At 39.8% G+C, this 18,977-nt stretch overlaps 1 protein-coding gene across 7 annotated transcripts in view; it reads right to left on the reverse strand.

Moving 5' to 3' along the window:
* The window catches only part of rbfox3a (RNA binding fox-1 homolog 3a), a gene marked incomplete at its 5' end in the record, with an annotated part of 516,394 nt that overhangs the window by 105,878 nt on the left and 391,539 nt on the right, over window positions 1–18,977 (reverse strand). Inside the window, one exon of one of the 7 annotated variants that reach the window (XM_079845978.1) lies at window positions 15,150–15,566. The exons of 5 other annotated variants lie outside the window; for them this stretch is intronic. In XM_079845978.1, the coding sequence (XP_079702104.1) occupies window positions 15,150–15,275 (126 nt within the window). Of the gene's footprint in view, window positions 1–15,149; window positions 15,567–18,977 lie in introns of those variants that run through there. One more of the 7 variants, XM_079845980.1, reaches the window with a different exon arrangement.

The following is an 18,977-nucleotide window of genomic DNA, read 5'->3' on the forward strand; positions in this document are numbered from 1 at the left end:
ACTCTCCACATGCTCTAAGAAATCCAGTGGATGTACTTGAAAGTGCATATCTCACGGTCATACATGATTCATTCATCTGCACACACAAAAAAGATCTTTTCTCACCCGTCAGTTCAGTTTAGAAGATGATGCTCGCTGCGTGTCATAGTATGTGAGTGGACCCCTGTTGAAGTGCACAGATCATGATGATCACAGGCGTGTGATCGGAGGCCAATCGGTCAGGTAATGATGCTGATGTATCATGCTAGTAAGTACAGGAGCATAAGAAGCCCCTTAAGCAATTATGCCAGCATTAAATAATCATTACGCAACCTCATCAGGAAGCCTGCATATTCAATGCTAGGGGAGAGAGAGAGCAAGAGGAAGAGCTACGTGATTTTTAAAGGAAAATGAAGTTCTGGACTGATGAATATTGAGCAGTATCAGGCCAGGCAGGAGTTTTGATAAGGCCGTTTCTAATGAGGAATGGCCTGTTTTACACATATTTAAAGAAAGGCTGAGCCGAGAAACACCCACGCACAAAATGTAAAAGTATTCAGAGAGAATAAATGGCCATGCAGGAAATGGTACATAAGGAGTATCATCTTATGCAGTTTAAACACACAATTTGCTGTAAATGTTTGATTCGCACCCAATTTCACCCAACTCAACCTGCAGGTCTCTTCACATTGCACTTTCAGTCACAAACTGCTGTATTTTTCCGTCATCAACGCAGATACTAATGGTAGCTGTTTAGCCCTGTAGCTATTGTATGTAACGATTTACGCAAAGACGCAAAATTATTAATATCAATTCACTTTGTTGACTCATGCCAAATTCACACCGTACCATTGAGAACCGTAGTGGAGTGAATCACTAGATCGAATTTCAAGTAGACTTTGGTGCTTTGACACCAACCAAATGAACTGAATTTTCAGATCGAAATGACTTGGAACTAATTCAGATGCAAATCACAATACATGTCACAATTCAACTGGATACATCACAATTTCATAATTGGATCACCACTGAAAAGAGAAAGAATTAATCTGTGGGTTCATGAGCCAACCACAAGGATCAGTATTGGGGCCGATTAAGCATTTTTTAACTGATCGGTATCGGCTATCCTATTTTACGTCAGAACGAATCTGTGGGTTCATGAGCCAACCACAAGGATCAGTATTGGGGCCGATTAAGCATTTTTTAACTGATCGGTATCGGCTATCCTATTTTACGTCAGCTTTCAACGTGTTGTGCAGTAGGTGGCGGTATGCACCCTTGAGTGGGTTTGTCAACCGCCATTAAAAGGAAAAGAAGAAGCTCAAATGTGTGCGCGTGAACCAGTTCTAGCACGTCACACACTCGATCAAGCTCCATGTTTAACATATTTGATGTGCACTTTCAGAAGAATCACTTGAAAGTCATTTATTTGCGGTTTATTTTTATCTGCCATCAGACTGTCTGAGACATCATTGCCATAAAGCATTGCTATGTGTTGCGTCTTGCTTCACACTTGACTGACAGACTTGACTGACGTCACAAGCTTCATGCTTTCTAACCTTAAATGCAGATATTCATCTTACTTTAGGCTACATATAAAATACAAAGAAGTTTCACTCAAATATCAGTAGTCTCCTTTTCATTGTGATCACACAGCCTGTTTACAATGTCTGTGCATCGCTAGATTGATTTTAATATCTTTAATGTACTTGAAGTGTGCACCAAGCACAGGACTCGGTATCGGCGGATACTCAATATTAAATGAAACAGTTCGGGGACACATAAAACTTGATCGGGACATCCCTGCATATAATGGAATATAACAAAACAGCCCTAAAAAAGCATCAAATCTCAATCCTGTCTTTTTTTTAAATCTTGGCAAGCTTTGATGCCCAAAGAAGTGCAAGTTATCTGTAGTCTAGAATATCAGAATACATCAAAATAAAAAACCCTGTATGACGCTTGCACTGTGCTACAAAGTGATGGGGATGAAAATGACCTAATATTTTCAATGGAAGTGAATTAATGGATTTTCATTCTCTCCAAAGTGCTGGATGTGTAATTAAGGAGGACTGGCCAGCCGGGGGCTTCCGCGGTGCTTAGCAAACCGTGGATGTCTCCGAATGTGACTATGCCGCAGCGCTGTACTCTGTGTGTGTGTGTACTTACATGGTTTTTAGCGTATAAGAATATGTTTATCTCAGAGTGTGCAGTGTGTGATGGAGTGTGACGCGGAGGTGAGTCGGGGTGCGAGAGGTACGTCTCCCACATGCAGCGTTACATTAATTCGACTGGTACAGATGAAGTAATATCTGGAGGGTAGTGTAATTAGTTCAAATTCAATTGGACTCAAATACTTCATTATATACCTGCCAACAACACCAGGGATTGATAGCTACAGTTTCTTTTTCAATTTCCTTTTTTTTCCTTCATTAATGGCTTGGAATTAATGGAATGACATGGTCGAGTCAGGCAATGCTCGAGGAGAACATTACAGCACCAGAGCTGTATCATGGGGTTATCGAAAGCATGGCAAGCATTATAACTATTAGTTCCTTGGTTTCATTTTTTTAAGCATGAACAGCATGGCTACTGAAAAAATGGAACATTCATTTGCAAGTATGGAAAAGTAACAATACAAATACAACAAAACAATAATAGAAAAGAGATACTGAAAAAAGAAGTGAGCAGTCTCCTACATTACCCATAAGCCCCTGGAACTTTCCACTTCCTTCCTGTAACCTCATATGAATCTATTTTTCAGGCTGACCATTTAAGATGCATATTAAAGATATACATTCTAACAACAATAGTGAAAATCATAACACATTATTATTTTTTGGTGTGTGTCAGTCCTAGCATGACGATGTCTTACTTCATATAACACACTTGCATTCAGAACTGTGAATGCAATCGTAAAGACACTCCACACAAACACATTCATATAAACTAATGCCCCAACCTCAACGCTGTTGTCTTATTGAAATATTTGTTCGCACGGCTCAGTGGCCTTTAATCTTCCAGGGATCCGATTTTATATTTGTCTTCGGTGGATTTACTCACTAACTCTGCTTCTGTTTACCCAGTGTAATTGACAAGCCACTTAGAGGAATGGGAAAAGCAAAGTGGGGAGGCATGCCCTGTTCATCAGCATGCCTCCTCCAGTCTGTCAATGTGTGACTGTATGTTTGTTTAGCATCTGCTATACTTGTCTAAAAACACTTGCCTGATACACAGGGGACATCATCTCTCTCTCTCTCTCTGCTGTCTGTTGACCTGTGGCTGACACAATCAGCTTGTCACTGCATGTAATAAAGGAAGGAGATATTCTGAACTTCCTGCTTCTACTTTTAGTATTTGCAGGGTGCTGGAAATGGTTGCCGGACTTCATTTGCCACAAATTACTTGACAGAAGTTGACAAGTTAATGAGAACATAAATGTCAAATTCGGTGAGTTGGTGTGACGGAAATGCAATACTGGAAATATTTTTCAAATTTAATGCCACATTCTTTAATTAGAAAAACATGTCATTTCAGGTTTTTGCGATAAAAGTCATACAGGTGACATAAAGTGTATTTATACAGCAGCCCCAAAACATATTTTGACGCAATTACATCACATCCAATGCAAAATATCACACATTACGTGCAAACCAAAAAAAGTTATTTTTTTCTTTTAAAAATAATTTTTAGTGGAAGGATGGATTTAATTACCCTCAAGTTCCCACGTTACATACAATCAAAAACAAAACAATTGATAAAATAAAAAATCTATTAATGCAATTAAGGTAATATAATAATATAGTATAGTACAATAGTATTATAATATTATAATTCCTATACTATTACTATAATATTATAATAACTTGAGAAATGTATTAATATATATATATATATATTCCGCATTGATATTCTGGTACAAAATGCATAGACACGTCATTATTTTGGACACCTGCTATATTTTTGGGACTTTTTGTAAATAACCAGCAAACAAAATGCACTGTGCTTATGCACTTTGTTTGTCGATGAGTTCTGCGTGGCGCAGCGCAAATAAATAAAACACAAGCTATTCTTTTTTCGTTCGCAAAATGTACCGGGTATTTGTTGCCATCTGCCCCATAGAGGAAAGGTTAAATTTACAAAGAGGGTCTGATGTTGCATGCAGGTTTTAGTGCCAACCTTGGAATGAGCTTTTGACATCTTGCAACAACAACTCAATACCCATCCAGGGGAGCCTCCATCACCCGTGTTTGACGGGGGAGCAGGCAAAAAGACGAGCCTTGGCACCTGGTGTCTGAAAACCCTGTGACTGTTCTCAGCTGGGGGGAGGAGTTCTGGCTGATGTAAAAGCTATCTTTGATCTGAATAAAAAGCTGAAGGCTCTGGAAGGGTGCACTTTGCCATTATTCATGGGAACTTCAAAGCCTTCGTAATTAAATTGGAAGAATACCTAACAAAGAAACAGCCACAACGGAAAACTAAAGGAGGGAGAGAGAGAGAGAGAGAATAGGAAAAAAGAAGAAGGAGAATAAATACTGGCGCCAAAGCGAAGCCATGTCGAGCAATGTCTGGAAAGATCCTGAGGGATGTTGGGAAGTGGTGCAACCCCGGAGCACAGATGGATCTGGAGGTGGATCTAAGAGGCGAATCACATCATCTCTCCCCTCCGCCCCTCTCCGGGAATGCCACAGGCTAGCGTACAGCCCGCTATGATGAGGCTGACCACCATCTACCTCCGTTTGTTCTTCCCGACTGGTTTGTGAAGGCTGCAACCTGCTAGATACCCCCTTTATGCCCCTAAAATTACCTCCAATCCATCATCTATCCCAGATATGACCCAATCGATAGGTGGGCTCCCGCTGCTGCCAATGTCAGGGATTTTTTTTCTCCTCCGTCAGAAGTTCTGTGAAGGTAGGAGTGAGGTCGGAAAAGTGCTGGGGAAAGTGCTGAGTCGCCTTCAGCCCACAGACTTTATTCATCTTATCAAATTACAGCCACCTCAATAACCATCTCGTGGGACTCAAGACTGAAGAACAAGATTTCTCAATATTTCCAGCCCTGCTTGATTTCATTGTTTTTCTGATGAATGGTGAACACAAAGTGTATGAATGTTGAAAGGTGCCAAAAGAGGATGCTGATTCACTACAGCGGTCATCTCTAAGATCTAGATTGAGAAGATTCACAAGCAGTGTGTCAATACACTCAAACATAATAACTTTCAAATACAGATTTGTCTAAATTAATCTTAAATTATAATTACAATAATCTAATATATATATATATATATATATATATATATATATATATATATATATATATATATATATATATATATATATATATATATATATATATATATATATGTTTGTGTATATAAATATGTGAGTATATGAGTATTTGTGAATATATGAGCTATTAAATTTGATCAAATATATTTTTTACACCTACTAATTAAAAATAATTTTTCAAATGGCAATATCTACTCGTACATGAACCATGTTTTCTATTTAAATATACTGTAAAAAGCTCTAAGGAGTTACAGTATTTCAACCTTAAAATACTGCCAAGTAACCTTTTCAACCTTACAGTATTAAAACCAGTTCATTTTTTACCACAAACCACATTTTAGATTAAATCTACATAAACATTTTCCCATTCATATAACTGTTTGCTGTTCTGTCACTCTATAATTTGCAAGGACACGAATGGCATCGGAAAAACCTCTACCTGGTTCCATATGCGTCTCTGAAGGCACTTCAAGCCCGAGCTGCTTCCCTCAAGTTCAATGTGAACGGCTCGAGCGATTAGAGTAATTACTTATGACAGAACACGCGGAGCAGCTATAGCATCCAAAACATCCCTCTGAACGGCCTGCTTTCATTACACCGCATCTCACTCACACACACAAAACTAGTGATCAACCTCAACAGCAATCATCTTAATTTCTAATTATCCCAATTAATGTATGCAAATGGGGTTAATTCAAACTTATTGAAACCGTTTCGAAAAGCGGGGCTATCAGCGAGCAGCTCCATCAATTAACATCAATATTTGTCTTGCTTTTATTATTTAATTTTCCCATGGTAATGGCCACAATTAGCAGTAATTAAGAGCTTCCGTATGTGAGAGGAACCGAGCTGTTGATTAGAAGCGAATTGAAAGGTGCCAAAGCTAAATCCCTCCCTTTCAGCTCCTCTCCCCTGGGGGAAAAAAATGGGCAAAGAGTGAAAAAAGAACATTTAATCAAGATTTTCAAAATGGAGCAACATGAAACTGATCCACAGCCTGTGAGTAAAAAACATACACACACTGACAGCAAAGACTTCTATACAGTCTATCGAGAGTATCAAAAGGGGAAAAAAGGTGATTCGTTTTGAACGTAAAGGCTAGGTGCTGCAATGCATGCTGGGCAAAGTGTTCTGTGACATATATACAAAATGGAGTTTCAACAATCAGTTTGCAGCAGCCACAAAGGAGGCAATATGTCAGCGCGCATTTCATTACATTTTCCGCTTTCTTTGTTTCTCTATGGTACGCAATGAAAGGCTCTGTTAATCAGAGGCATATGTTGGATTATTTATTGCAAGCATGATAATGTCATTATTGTGCATGCGGGGCCACAGGGACCAGCTCACTTTTGCTGTGCGGGTGTAGAACTGCACGCAGATAATGCATTCAGCAGAATTACACTAATACCAGCAAACATGAAAATCCGTTGAACAAAAATCTAAATCATTTCTGCTAGCTGGCCCTGTAGGTTAATACTACTGTGCCTAACAGCAGGTAGAGACCTGAACGAAATGAAAATTGCAATTAGAGTAGAATTGATTAATAGACGGCCCTGTATTAAACTACGCTTGACTAAGCTATACATAATTCACTAGCTGTGTTACTGAGCTTTGCTTTCGTATTGGACTGAAAATGGCTGCAGGGTTTATGTAGCGCTAATTGTTCAGCAGGTGAGCGTCTGCGCTAACAACACTGTATTACCCTTTGGAACGCTGGAAATTAACTCATTCATTTACAGACCACAGGAGTACAGGCTAGCTAACCAAAACCGTGTTGTAAACATATGAAACCGTCAGCAATTATGTCTAGCAATGTAAAAAAACACATCATGCGGCTGAGGTCAAAGGCTACTGAACTTTAAATGTCAACAACAAATGTCCGTCGCTACGGTACAAGTTCTACGCTATCGGTGTCGGAATATTGTTGTGTTTGACAGCTGACTGATGTGTGCGCTGAACGCTAAGGTAATTACCGAGGGGAACCACATCACTAGTATCATCTAACTACTGTAACCTTCTGAATGTCAGGTTGAAGACCTCGTCGCCCCGTCTACTATCCCTGCGTCGGAAGACCTCCTGCAGACACTACACGTACGAAGTGAGGCACGCTAATTAAAAACACGTTTTCACGCTAACCTTTAAAACGCTAACCCCTGCTTTAATGGCCTTTAGATAACGTGGTACCTGTGCTATCAGGGCTGCGCACCTATGTCGATCCTTGCCTCACCTTTACATGGCTCTCCTTCAATTAGAGATAGCGAGAGGGAGAGCGAGAGAAGGGGGGGGGGGGTGACTAGCATCTCATTTTTATGTGAGCGGAGACTTGAGGGGAGCTGTCTATAGGCCCTTAATTTACGGCGGAGCAAAAGTGGCTAAGCAGATGGAGACAGATACAGTGGGACACGAACTTCTCGTACACACACACAGACACGCGCATGCAGCTTCTGTCGTAAATTATGCTGAGCAGTGGAGAATTTATGGGGCACAAATATCTCAGTACCAGCCTATCATTTCCTAAGCACTGTCAGTGTAATTCTTTCCTTGCCTGTCTAAACACACAGATAAAGCTGGTCTTGACTACAGCAGAGACTGAGAAGAGACAGATAGACATGGTTAGGGATGGGGCGGCGAGAAAAAAAAAATAACCATGTGGAGAGCCGAAGGAAATGTCATATGTTCGCTAGCGTGTTAAAGCGGGCATTTAAATTCTAATATCACATATGCAGCTGCGATGCATTACTGTCGACGTGTTTGTTTAAAGGAATATTCCGGGTTCAGCACAAGGTAAGCTCAACCGACAGCACTAGTACCACCAATTAATCCTCCTTTTCTATAGCGAGGCAATGGAAGTGAATGGGGCCAATCTGTAAATGTTAAAAAAAAAAAAAAAGTACTTTCAATTGTACAAGCAAAAGATTCAAACATCATGTTAACGTCATTTTACGACCATATCAATTATGAAAACAACTTTACACCTCATATAATACACAAGTATTAACTCTAAAGACTGGAGTAATGACGCTGAAAATCCGGCTTTGCCATCACAGGAATAAATTGCATTTTACATTTTATTAAAAAAGAAAATAGTTCTTTTAAAATGTTACAGTAGTTTTGATTAAATATATACAGCAAAAAAAAATCTTATTTGACCCAAAATTTTTAAACAGTAGTATGAGTGCTTTTATAAAATTATAAGCATTATATTTATGCTTTTAAATTGGACCCATTTACCTCCATTGTAAATGCCTCACCATAACCTTGATTGTCAACATTATTCCACAAATACTGCCAATTGAATATATTCCTTTAAGAATGTGTGTTAAATATAAAAAAAGAAGTCCAAAACATAACAAAACTTTATGAAGCAGAAAAACAGGTAAGCAAACAAACAAAAAAGTGAAAATCCACTTTTAAGTATTCTTCTCATAAGTATCAAAGACACCACAGATGCCAAAGGGTCCGTACACCCAATAAAAAGAGTCTCGCTCAACAAACTAGACATGGCTGAGAAAAAAGAGAAAGTTTTGAACCAGTACAGAAAAGAAATAGCAAAGGAGATGAAGGGGCAGCATTATAAATTCAGCTCCAACTTTACGATGTGAGAGATATACTTCAGGTGAACCAGCGCTGAGATTTCGGGGCTTATATAGGCTTAATGGGAAAGGTGGTCGGGGCTGGCGTATGGCGTGTGCCCTTTTGCTACCCTCGAAGTCCTGGTCATGAGCAGCGTGCAAAGAAGAACAAATGGCATCCAATTTAAACAGCTATTCTCTTGCTCGCAATGGAGCTGAAGTACTTTGGGTGTCTGCGAAGGAAATGAAACTATCTCACACAGCTAATTAGCACGTCTTCGAGAGGAGACTGCAGTTGGATCACCTCAAAAAGTCGTTCTGTCGAGTTGATCTGGGGGAGGATGATCCGAACAGGCTGTCTCAGTGAGGATAGTGATCTCTGAGCTGCGCAAGTGATTAACGTAAACAAAACACAAAATGGAGAAAGAATGAGTGTGAATACTCCACTAAAAAATGTAGTATTTCTTAATGCAGTGCTTAAATATCATGACTTAACAAAAAAACAACAACAAAACATTTCTGTGTAGAACATCGTTCAATCATGTAACAGTTTTTTTATAACATTTCAGTCACCCTGCTAAATGTGATCCATAAAAATAGCTTTGTTTAATATTTAATTTTAGCTACATATTTAATATGGTAAATGTTGAATTCACCCCTCCTCAATGTGATGAAAAGTTTAGTGGTTCACCCTCATCGCAGGCGACGTGTCCCTTCTCTGACTGCATGAATAAAAGACATTAGCAACTGGAATATGCTTTTAAAAACTTAAATGCTTTTATCTTTCATAAGAATTTGCACTGACATGACAGACACACACAAAAGCACTTTGTATGTCGCTCTTCATGCAAACGTCCGCTAAATGGCGTAAATATTAATTATTTGTGATACATCGGTCAGTAACAGCCTCCGCTACACGGACCATGCAGAGACTGGATTTATACCTCAACGCTGTGACACAAAATAGGTGAAAAACACCTACAGTATGCAGGCATGAATTGATCTGCGCACCACATCTGCACTAACTATACACTCCAGCCTGAAGTCTTCTAAGCATCACAGGGTCTTCAGAGATTTATTAAGGCCTACCCAATGGATCTAGAAGACCCTGGAGGACCCAACCTTTCCATAATTCTCATCTCTGGAGGATAACCGTGGTGCAGAGCCAGTGGCGGCCCAGCGTGCATTGCAGCAAAGCACAGAAACATCAATACCTATGCACGCTCTCAACACTGGGGCTTGTGGGGAACATCACACCATCTGCAGAGTTACAGAGATCTAATGCAGACACGCTCACACACATGCCACAGCTCTGATGTTTCTCTCTTAATTCCACTCAAAGCAGATACGGCAACATGATGTTTTTGATTAGGTGTAGTTTTAAAACTCCTACATATTAGACTTTTTAAAAAAAAAATACATATCATCAATTGTATCAGCACAAGTTTCTTTGAATTCGGTTTATATAAATATGACTGATCATATTTGGTTCGTAGATTATGATCCAACTATCTAGTTAATTGAATAGAATCTACAAAACAAATGAGAACATCAAATAATCAAATTAAAGTATTATTTGAAAATAAAGCATCGAGTTTAAGTTTTTATTTTAGTAATAATGATATAAGAAATACTACTACAAACGAGTATTTATAATAACCTGAGAAACATACGTTTTGAGTGATTGATAGCTAAACCTATGGGCATTCCATGACCAAATATAAAGATGCTAAACATGATTAAACCATTAAATGGAGATATTTGAACTCAAATGGTTAATCATCAGCTCAGAAAAAAAAAAAAAGCTTCGAGTAAAATGACTAATTTCTCTTGTGCGCCCAATTATGGAGGAAGATAAATATGGGGATGGCTAAATAGATGCCGATGCGGTGGCCTAATAAATAACAATACAATGCATCATTAACACTAGGGCACAGTGAAGGAGAGGACTTCTGGTGAATTAGCTGTATGAACTATAAAGCAGTGTGAAAATACGAAGAAACTTTTTTGTTGATTGTGCTGATACCATTTAAAACCCCAAGAAAATAATTACACCTTAGATTAAATCACCAGCAGAGACCACAGATACTTCCTACTAAATTCTCTTGGGTGCTGGAGTCATTGTGTTTTTGGAATCTGCAGGTTTGAGTTTTTGAGTTATGTGATGATCCAAACAATGGCATGAAAAATCGGTCTTTCTTTCCTAACTGTACCAGAATATATAACTAATGCACCACTAACGCACACTTCATTTTTATGCATACAAGACATATTTCTTCAATTTAAGATTGAAGGGATGACAAGACAGAGACAGATGTTGGAACATCTCAGGTATTGTAATCAATAATTTAGTGGAGCTGATAGAAACGATATTTTAATGAGATCCAGAGCACTTCACATAACAGAGAAAACCTATGGAGAGAGTGTCCATTTAGTATTAATATGAAAATGCTATGTTCACTTTACATCAATGCAGAGCAATCAATGCTTGTCTGGGGAAAACACTCCCCTTGTTGTGTGTGTGTGTGTGTGTTGCACCACTGCGCTCCGATGCTGTCAGAGCACGTACCTATTTCCTATAATAACCTGCTTTTAATCTCAGGAGTATTTAAACTTCGGTTTTATTAGTTGTCACTGCTGATAAGATGTCCACATCACCGGTCAAGTCACGTTTTTTTTTTGCTTCTTTCCTTTCTTAAAACATGTATGCACAAATTAGGTCTTGTTTCTAGCGGGACTCTAATCAGTAAAACTAATTTTGTACGAAGTGACATAAAAGAATCCCTTGAATTGAAAGCGAAACTTGCATTTCCATTCAAGCACAATCCCAGCTGAACGACCAGCTCATTAATTTGATCTTATCAAATGTGTTTAAGAGTAGAAACAGGCTAACTACAATACCGTTAGCAAAACAATTACCTATTGATACGCAGTATTGATACAACCGGCTGTACAGATTCATCCTCATTGCAGCTGTCGTTTAGCTAGGGTTAATTTGCACTTACTGTTTCCAGACAAACCAGCAAGAATACGAGACTATTTGAAGCTAACATCTGCTTCAGTGCAGTGGACATCAACTGATCCGGATCCCCCGGGGTTTCACTTCCATTTCCAACCCATTATGTCATCGGTTATTGACAAGCGAGCGCATACTCAGTTACGCTCATAGCGAGAGTTTGCGAGCGCACACACGGCGAATGTGTGTTTCAAATATGCGATCATTGTTAGCAAGGGTTGATGTCACTCAGGAGGAAGTCTTCAGAGGGGATTGAGCTCCGACTATCTCTCCTGTGCAGCACAGAAAAAGAAACGGCTTCAACCACTCCCTACATTTCTTTGACTCTCTTTTCTGCTCGCACTAGCCCACCCGTCCAATTATATCTCATTGTGGCTGAGCATTCATATTCCTCTCAATCCCCTCTCATTCATGGATTTCATTTTCCCACACCTTCCTTTTCCTCTCCTTAATGTTTCCATCCTTGTTATTCCATCTACCTCCTCTTTGGCTGTTTTCAAAGCTGGCTTTATTCCTCTCTAAAGCTCCAGACATGCGAGAGACCACCTGCAGCAGAGCAGGTGATGCTTTTGTGCTGACAATTCAACATGTGAAATACACACAAGCGTTCCCCATCCTCCCACCCCAAACAGTACGTACGTGTGTGTATTTTGGAGTTATACTTGCAAAATGTCTTCGACCGCTGCTAGAAATGACTAAAAACTCACTGGAGAATAAGCTTCTAATATTCAGCTCCATGGCTCAGGAGAAAATCATACAATAGCGAGAATTGTTTAACTATCCTGAGCATGGGTAAAGATTTTCGGTCCTCCAGGGAGGGAGAGATGCTTGCACAAGCAGATTTACTGCTCCGTATTGACTCAAGACTTGAGAACCAGCCTCTGCCGCAATAAAAGGAGAGGGAGGGAATCTTATCCAGCCAAATTTAAATTAAATGTAGATAGAGGTCACGTTTGCTAAAATAAAAAAATAAATAAAAAAGAGTGAAGAATGTAACGGAGAAGGTTTTTTTTCTCATATCTGCGAGGACCTTTTTTAAACACTCACTTGACATCACTGTCTGACAGTTTTTTTTTTTTTTTTTCAATAGCAGACTGTATAAAACGACAGTGGTTTGATGTTTAAATGAGGTTATAGAACAAGCTACTGAACTAGAAACACGTTCTGCCTCTGCAATTGTTTTGTTCTGCAACTCCATGCAGTGTTGGAAAACACACTGTTTGCTAAAAAATAATAACCTGCACCACAACCTGCATGATGCCACGGCTGAAACTTTTGCAATTTAACAGAAAACAAAGCTGTCTGGATCCCTAGCTAATTCCTAATCCAATGAAAACAGTAATCCAGCTAAATAGCATTTACCAGTGCTAGTGCATGCAGTGAGCGGCCAACACACACACACACACACACACACATGGGTGCATGACACACAAATTAACTTCACAGACGTGCTGTACAATATGTGGATTTAAGAACGAATAGTTTGAGCTATCACAGCTGTAAGCATTTTAAAAATAAAATTTTATTACATTTTAAATAATTATATACATCAAAGAATCAAGTTTTCACATGCTTAAAGTCTTTAAATGTATGATCTAAAAAGTGTGTCTCACTACATGCACATTACATTTTCTCCTAAAAAACACGTTAGACTTGTGTATAACTGTAAAATGAGTAAGTTTACTTTTTCTAAAACACACCTTCTTTTCACTATATTGTTTTTGAAGCATATGCAAGCAGTTTCCTTTAACTATTTTTCTTGCAGTCTGGGATGAGGCACAGGTGAGAAATACGACACAAATAGCAGACGGAAAAAGTGAAGAAACAAATCTTGTTACAATTCACAATCTACAAGATGTGACGTGCCGTGGCTACCATTTCAGCAGGTGAATAAAAAAAAGGGAAAAAAAAGAGAGGAATAACGAATGGGATCCTGTAGAATCCCTGAGGGTGTGATAACTCTTTCTGAATCTGTCTGTATTATTTGGGAGTGAGTCATACTAAATTTGATAGATGAGCACAGGTCTGATTCTTTCATTCATTTTTTTTTTTGTAACTCTCGCAGCAACCGATTTTGGAAAAAATCTGAAATCGCAGAAACAAAATAATAATATTGAAACCGAAACAAACCCCTGCTAGCTTCGAATGCGACGAGCCCAATATGACAGATATTTGAGAGACGTTTCTCACAGATAATCAATTACGGGTGTACACAAAAACAAGCCCTGACATCTTGTCTATGACATCTGTTCAAAATCAGATGAGGAATTATGAGGACGCGTTCAAACGCGCAAGCATTTACAGGATGAATTCTTAAATACGCCTTATTTGTATGCACAGACACACATGTACACACAGCGAACGGCGTTGGGACAGCAGAGGCCCGGACAGCTGGTGTTGTGTGTGTGTTTGCCAGGACAGCGACTGTTAAGGTGATGAGTGAGGAGCGATTTGGTAGCAGCATGAGGCAGGTTATCTCTCAACAGCCTTATCATTCTTTATATCTGAGCAATAACACACCGTCTAGAGGAAAGCAGCAGCCTGCCATCGCACACGCCGCCCGTAGTAAAGCACACACGCGGCCAAAAACAATCACCGCAGCCCCTCACGTGCCACCCAATTTCCAAGCACCTTCAGATAAGTCAGCCAACCCACATTTACTAGAAGGGACTAATTCAGTGACATCTGTCTACTTTCAGTCAGTCCTTCAATAATCGGTAGCTCACAAAAAAATAGACACAGACTCACACAACTTCTGAAACAGAGCACTTATTGAACAATAAGAATGTCAATACAACTGATACGGTCAAACTTAACTACAGTTGTGGGGTTTTGAAAACCTTTCGACAAAATGGTGTGAATTCTTGAATGAAAAACAGTTTTAACAGAGGTGTGTTTGACTCCAGAAATGATATAGGCCTGTATAGTTGTATTAAATATATTCATATAATAAAAAAATATAGATAATAAAGCACTATTCATATTACGAAAACCAACAAAAAAGACACTTTATGCAATAAAAAAATGGAAATGAAAAAAAAAAAAAGTTATAGTATATGGAATAAAAAACAGTATACAAAATTAACACTGCAAAAACTCACAGCATGAATGAAAAGATGGGAACAGAGAAGGGATGACCCCTGCCGAGGGCTTTGAGGGAGGAGGGATATGAGGAGGAGGGGGTGAACACAATGCTAGCACGTGTCACCCGCAAGTAGCAGAAGAAGAAGAAGAAGAAGAAGAAGAAGAAGAAGGAAGAGCAAGCGCAAGACGGAGGGACGGGGATTGCCTTACCTCGGGTAGGTAGAGGAACGCAGGGGGACACTGGAGAGAGTGAGTTAGCATCCCTGAGCCGGAGAGCAGAAGACAGCCTGTGTTGGCCATTGAGCACAGCATGTGGTAGCGGGACGTTTTGCGCATTAAGCTGGGAGATCCTCTCTCTCTATCTCTCCCTCTCCCTCTCTCTCTCTCTCTCTCTCTCTGAAACCTTCACTCTGCCTCTACTCCTTCTTTTTCTTCTTTGTTTAGTGCAGAAGTCTTTTTGATTCTATCTGGCTCTTTGGCTGTTCTTTCTCTGGACTGTTTCTTTCTCTCAGCTGTTGTGGAGGTGGGCTGAACGCGGGCGTGTGAGTCGTCTGAATGGTCCTGGGCCCTCTGTCATCAAGGCTCGGCTGCGCACTTTCACTTACACTCTTACACACGCGCGCACACACATACGGAAGCCAATGTGAGCCCTCGGAGAGAGAAAAGGGGAGGTTCTGCTAGAGCGAGGGAGAGCAGGAGGAGGAGGAGGAGGGGAGAGATGCTGAGAGGGAGGAGGCAGGAGTTCCCGGGGGTATTCAAAGATCAAACAGACCCACTGTAGAAAATGAAGGGAATGTATAATGACATCACAACAGCTGATCTCGGCCATTAATTGCCGATTTCCGCAGCATTCTTTTTCCTTGCATAACAGGGAAGATGAACTCACTCACAAAACATTTGATTTGCTTTAGATTATCTTTTCATTAATTATTCACTCTAATCATCAGTCTTCCTGTAAGAATAGAAGAAAACGACACCTGAATATTCAGCTTTCCTTTAAATGATAAGCAAGTGACAATTCGAATTAAACAATTACTCAATAATTTAAGGCGATCGGAGGTAATGGCCACCAAAGCCAGAGTCTTGTCCAAAGGCTGTGGAGAATGAGAGAGCTCTGGGCTGGACTGGGATATGTGTAGGGTTCATTTGGGATCTTTGGGGGGTTGATCTATTTCCCTTTGGATGCAGACACACCAGATGTGCCCCCATTATGGGGAAGCAAACCCCCACCGACGAATCGTACTACAGCCGCCAAACACAACCACTCAACCACATCCACAACGTCCTTTGGTGGACCTTTATCTCTTTTAATAGGTTTTTTTTTTAGTACAGAGGAAAATATATAGTGTATGGAATGAGGCACAACAGTGGAAAAACAAACATTTAGCTGATTTGATTTTAACATAAAAAACCCTGACCTTACATCCAATCCTGATTTACTGATCTCTCAGGTAAGAGTTATATTTCGGGATTTGTACAGTAAGTCTGTTTTATGGTTTTCTTAGTAATTAAATTGTAAATTATGGTCAGAGTGCTATAAATTTCTGTTGCAAGTAAAACTTTTCAGAGCCTAAATAACTGACTATGATTTAACAGCGCATTGATTCACTAAATTAATATTAATTATATAAATATTGAACTATATAAATATATTATACTATGACAATGTCTACACATTAAAAAATGTGTAAAAAAAAATAAATCAGTAAAACATTTTCAAATATAAAAGTATATATATTTTTAATTTATTACTTTTTTAAATGTATTACTAAATTGGATTTATTGGAATAATTTACTGCCAACTTCACCCTCTCCGAAAAAGAAACTACTACAATTAGCACATTCTTATTAAAATTATGTTCGTCCAAGACACAATTTGCAAAAATATTTTTCAATAAAGCAAGAGGTATTTGAGAGATATCAAGTTTTTGTTATTTTTATCTGAGAGTTATTTGCTGATAAATCATTGTAGTCTGCCAATGACTTACAAATAATACCATTTTACCAAGTGAGTAAAGTGGAGATTAAAAATCCCTGTCCAAACTGATAAAAATGTGCCTGAAGTGTCTTTATATGCTGGTGTGTGAGAAAATTTGAAAATATATAACGAGGATCAAAGTGAAAACGTATCTTCATTTAATACTGATATAAAGTCTTATATTAAGCCCTTCACTAATGACTCTTACTAACACATAAATCGCTTGTAACTTAAGCATGCAGTGGACGTGGTCTTTGTTACCACAGAGGGCTCTAGCGTGGGTGAAAATGTGCATAGCATTGTGCAAACGCACCTAAACTCTTCTTTATAGTTTAAACAAGATATTTTGCCAATTTAAGGTGCAGACTAGGATCTTTGCGGCTTCTTTTCATTCTGCTTCTTTGTCTTATCGTGCTGTCACTATACCCTGTTAACAGTGCTAATAGAAACTGATGAGACATTAGCTTTAATGAGCTGAGTGAGTTCACTGGACAGTCATTTTCACCAAAGCTAACTCTTACCATAATACCAGTGGACAGCCACAAACACTCATTAGTACTAAAGGTCTCCATGTCCGTTTCAAGTCTACACTCACAATGTTCAAGGACTAAAGGAGAGATTACAGTCTACAGTGAGAGGAAACTGTCAGCTTTAGATAAAAACTTTAGCCTGGATGCCAGCCGAACTTAGCCCCGCCCACAAAATGTTTTGCTCGGGCAATTCGGTCTGGACTCGCTCCATAGAGGAGGAATTATGCCCGAACAGAAACTGTTCGGACCAATGAAATTGTCAGGGCGGGCTTTAGACGATGATGGACAGATGATCAACAGTAACGTAATCATCCACGTCATCGAAGGCTCTTGGGTTGAATTTGCTCTTATCCTAAACGGAGAACTTGTTCGTATATGCATTCACCTTCACTATTTCTCTCAGAAACGATGATCGTGTTGGTAAGTACTCTGTGTATCCTTAAATTATTTTATTACTGCCAAAGATCGTTTACACTCATGTTTTTCTTGTAACGTTACTTAATCATGCGTGCGTGCAGACAGGGTTCCCTTTCGAAAGGGAACTCTCGCTGCGTCTAGCTGACGCTATGGGGAACGCCTCCAGCGTGACAGGTGTCTGAAGCTACTATCGAATCACGTCAATCCTATTGACCGACGACAACCCATGACGTCATCACTATGCGACCCGGAAGTATATAAGGGCGCTGTGCCAACACATACACATCTTTCTCGTCTTCAGGGACTGTCTGTTTGAAGTGCTATACGAGTTAAGGTAATACAAATTCATTATTTAATACACACAAGTGTGTATTTACTGCCTGGGATCAAGAGCATGCACAGTCAGTTCATTTGAAGTTGAATTTGTGTGTAAGTGTGAGCGGTTTTGAATCTGAGATCGCTCCACTCTAGTCTGGCTTTCTTCTTGAGGGAAGAGAGTTTGGCATCTGGGGCTGGATGATGCTGTTCCGCTCACGCTGAGGCTGAGCGCTGGCATGCATCATGGGTTCTCAGATGCAGCTCGCCGATCGTCGCGAGAGGTTATATTCCTCTCGAGCGATCTGGCGGCTAGCGAGACTAATCAGCAAGTGCTCTTAGGGATGGCTGGTGAGAGTGTATGATTCCTCTCAGCCACCCTGACCGTGTATGCTGAGCTGTGAATGTTATGGAACACGCTGCAGGCAGGCTGCGGCTGCCATGTTGGCGCTTTAAGAGGAGAGATCGCTCGTGATAGATTGCACGATCAATTTCTCCTTGGCCATAAACCATCAGCTCAGATGAGCCTTCCATTCCTTCCTGATCTTCTTACAGAGATCGAGAGGGCATGGAAGAATCCATATTCAACCCGATGTTCATCGACATCAGCGTTTTAACTTCGCTGATGTCGAGGGGATATGGGAATATGGATATGTGTTGATGCTACCGACTGGCGAGGAAAGTTTGCGAACTTTTCTCGCGTGTTGTGGGCATCAACACTGAGAGCTCAAACTTTGCCAACCACCTTTCCAAATCACGTTGTGCTTTAATGGCAGGGCATACACGGCAGCAGGTCAG

Source organism: Gobio gobio (assembly GCF_949357685.1).
Source record: "Gobio gobio genome assembly, chromosome: 20".
NCBI classification, from domain to species: Eukaryota; Metazoa; Chordata; class Actinopteri; order Cypriniformes; family Gobionidae; genus Gobio; species Gobio gobio.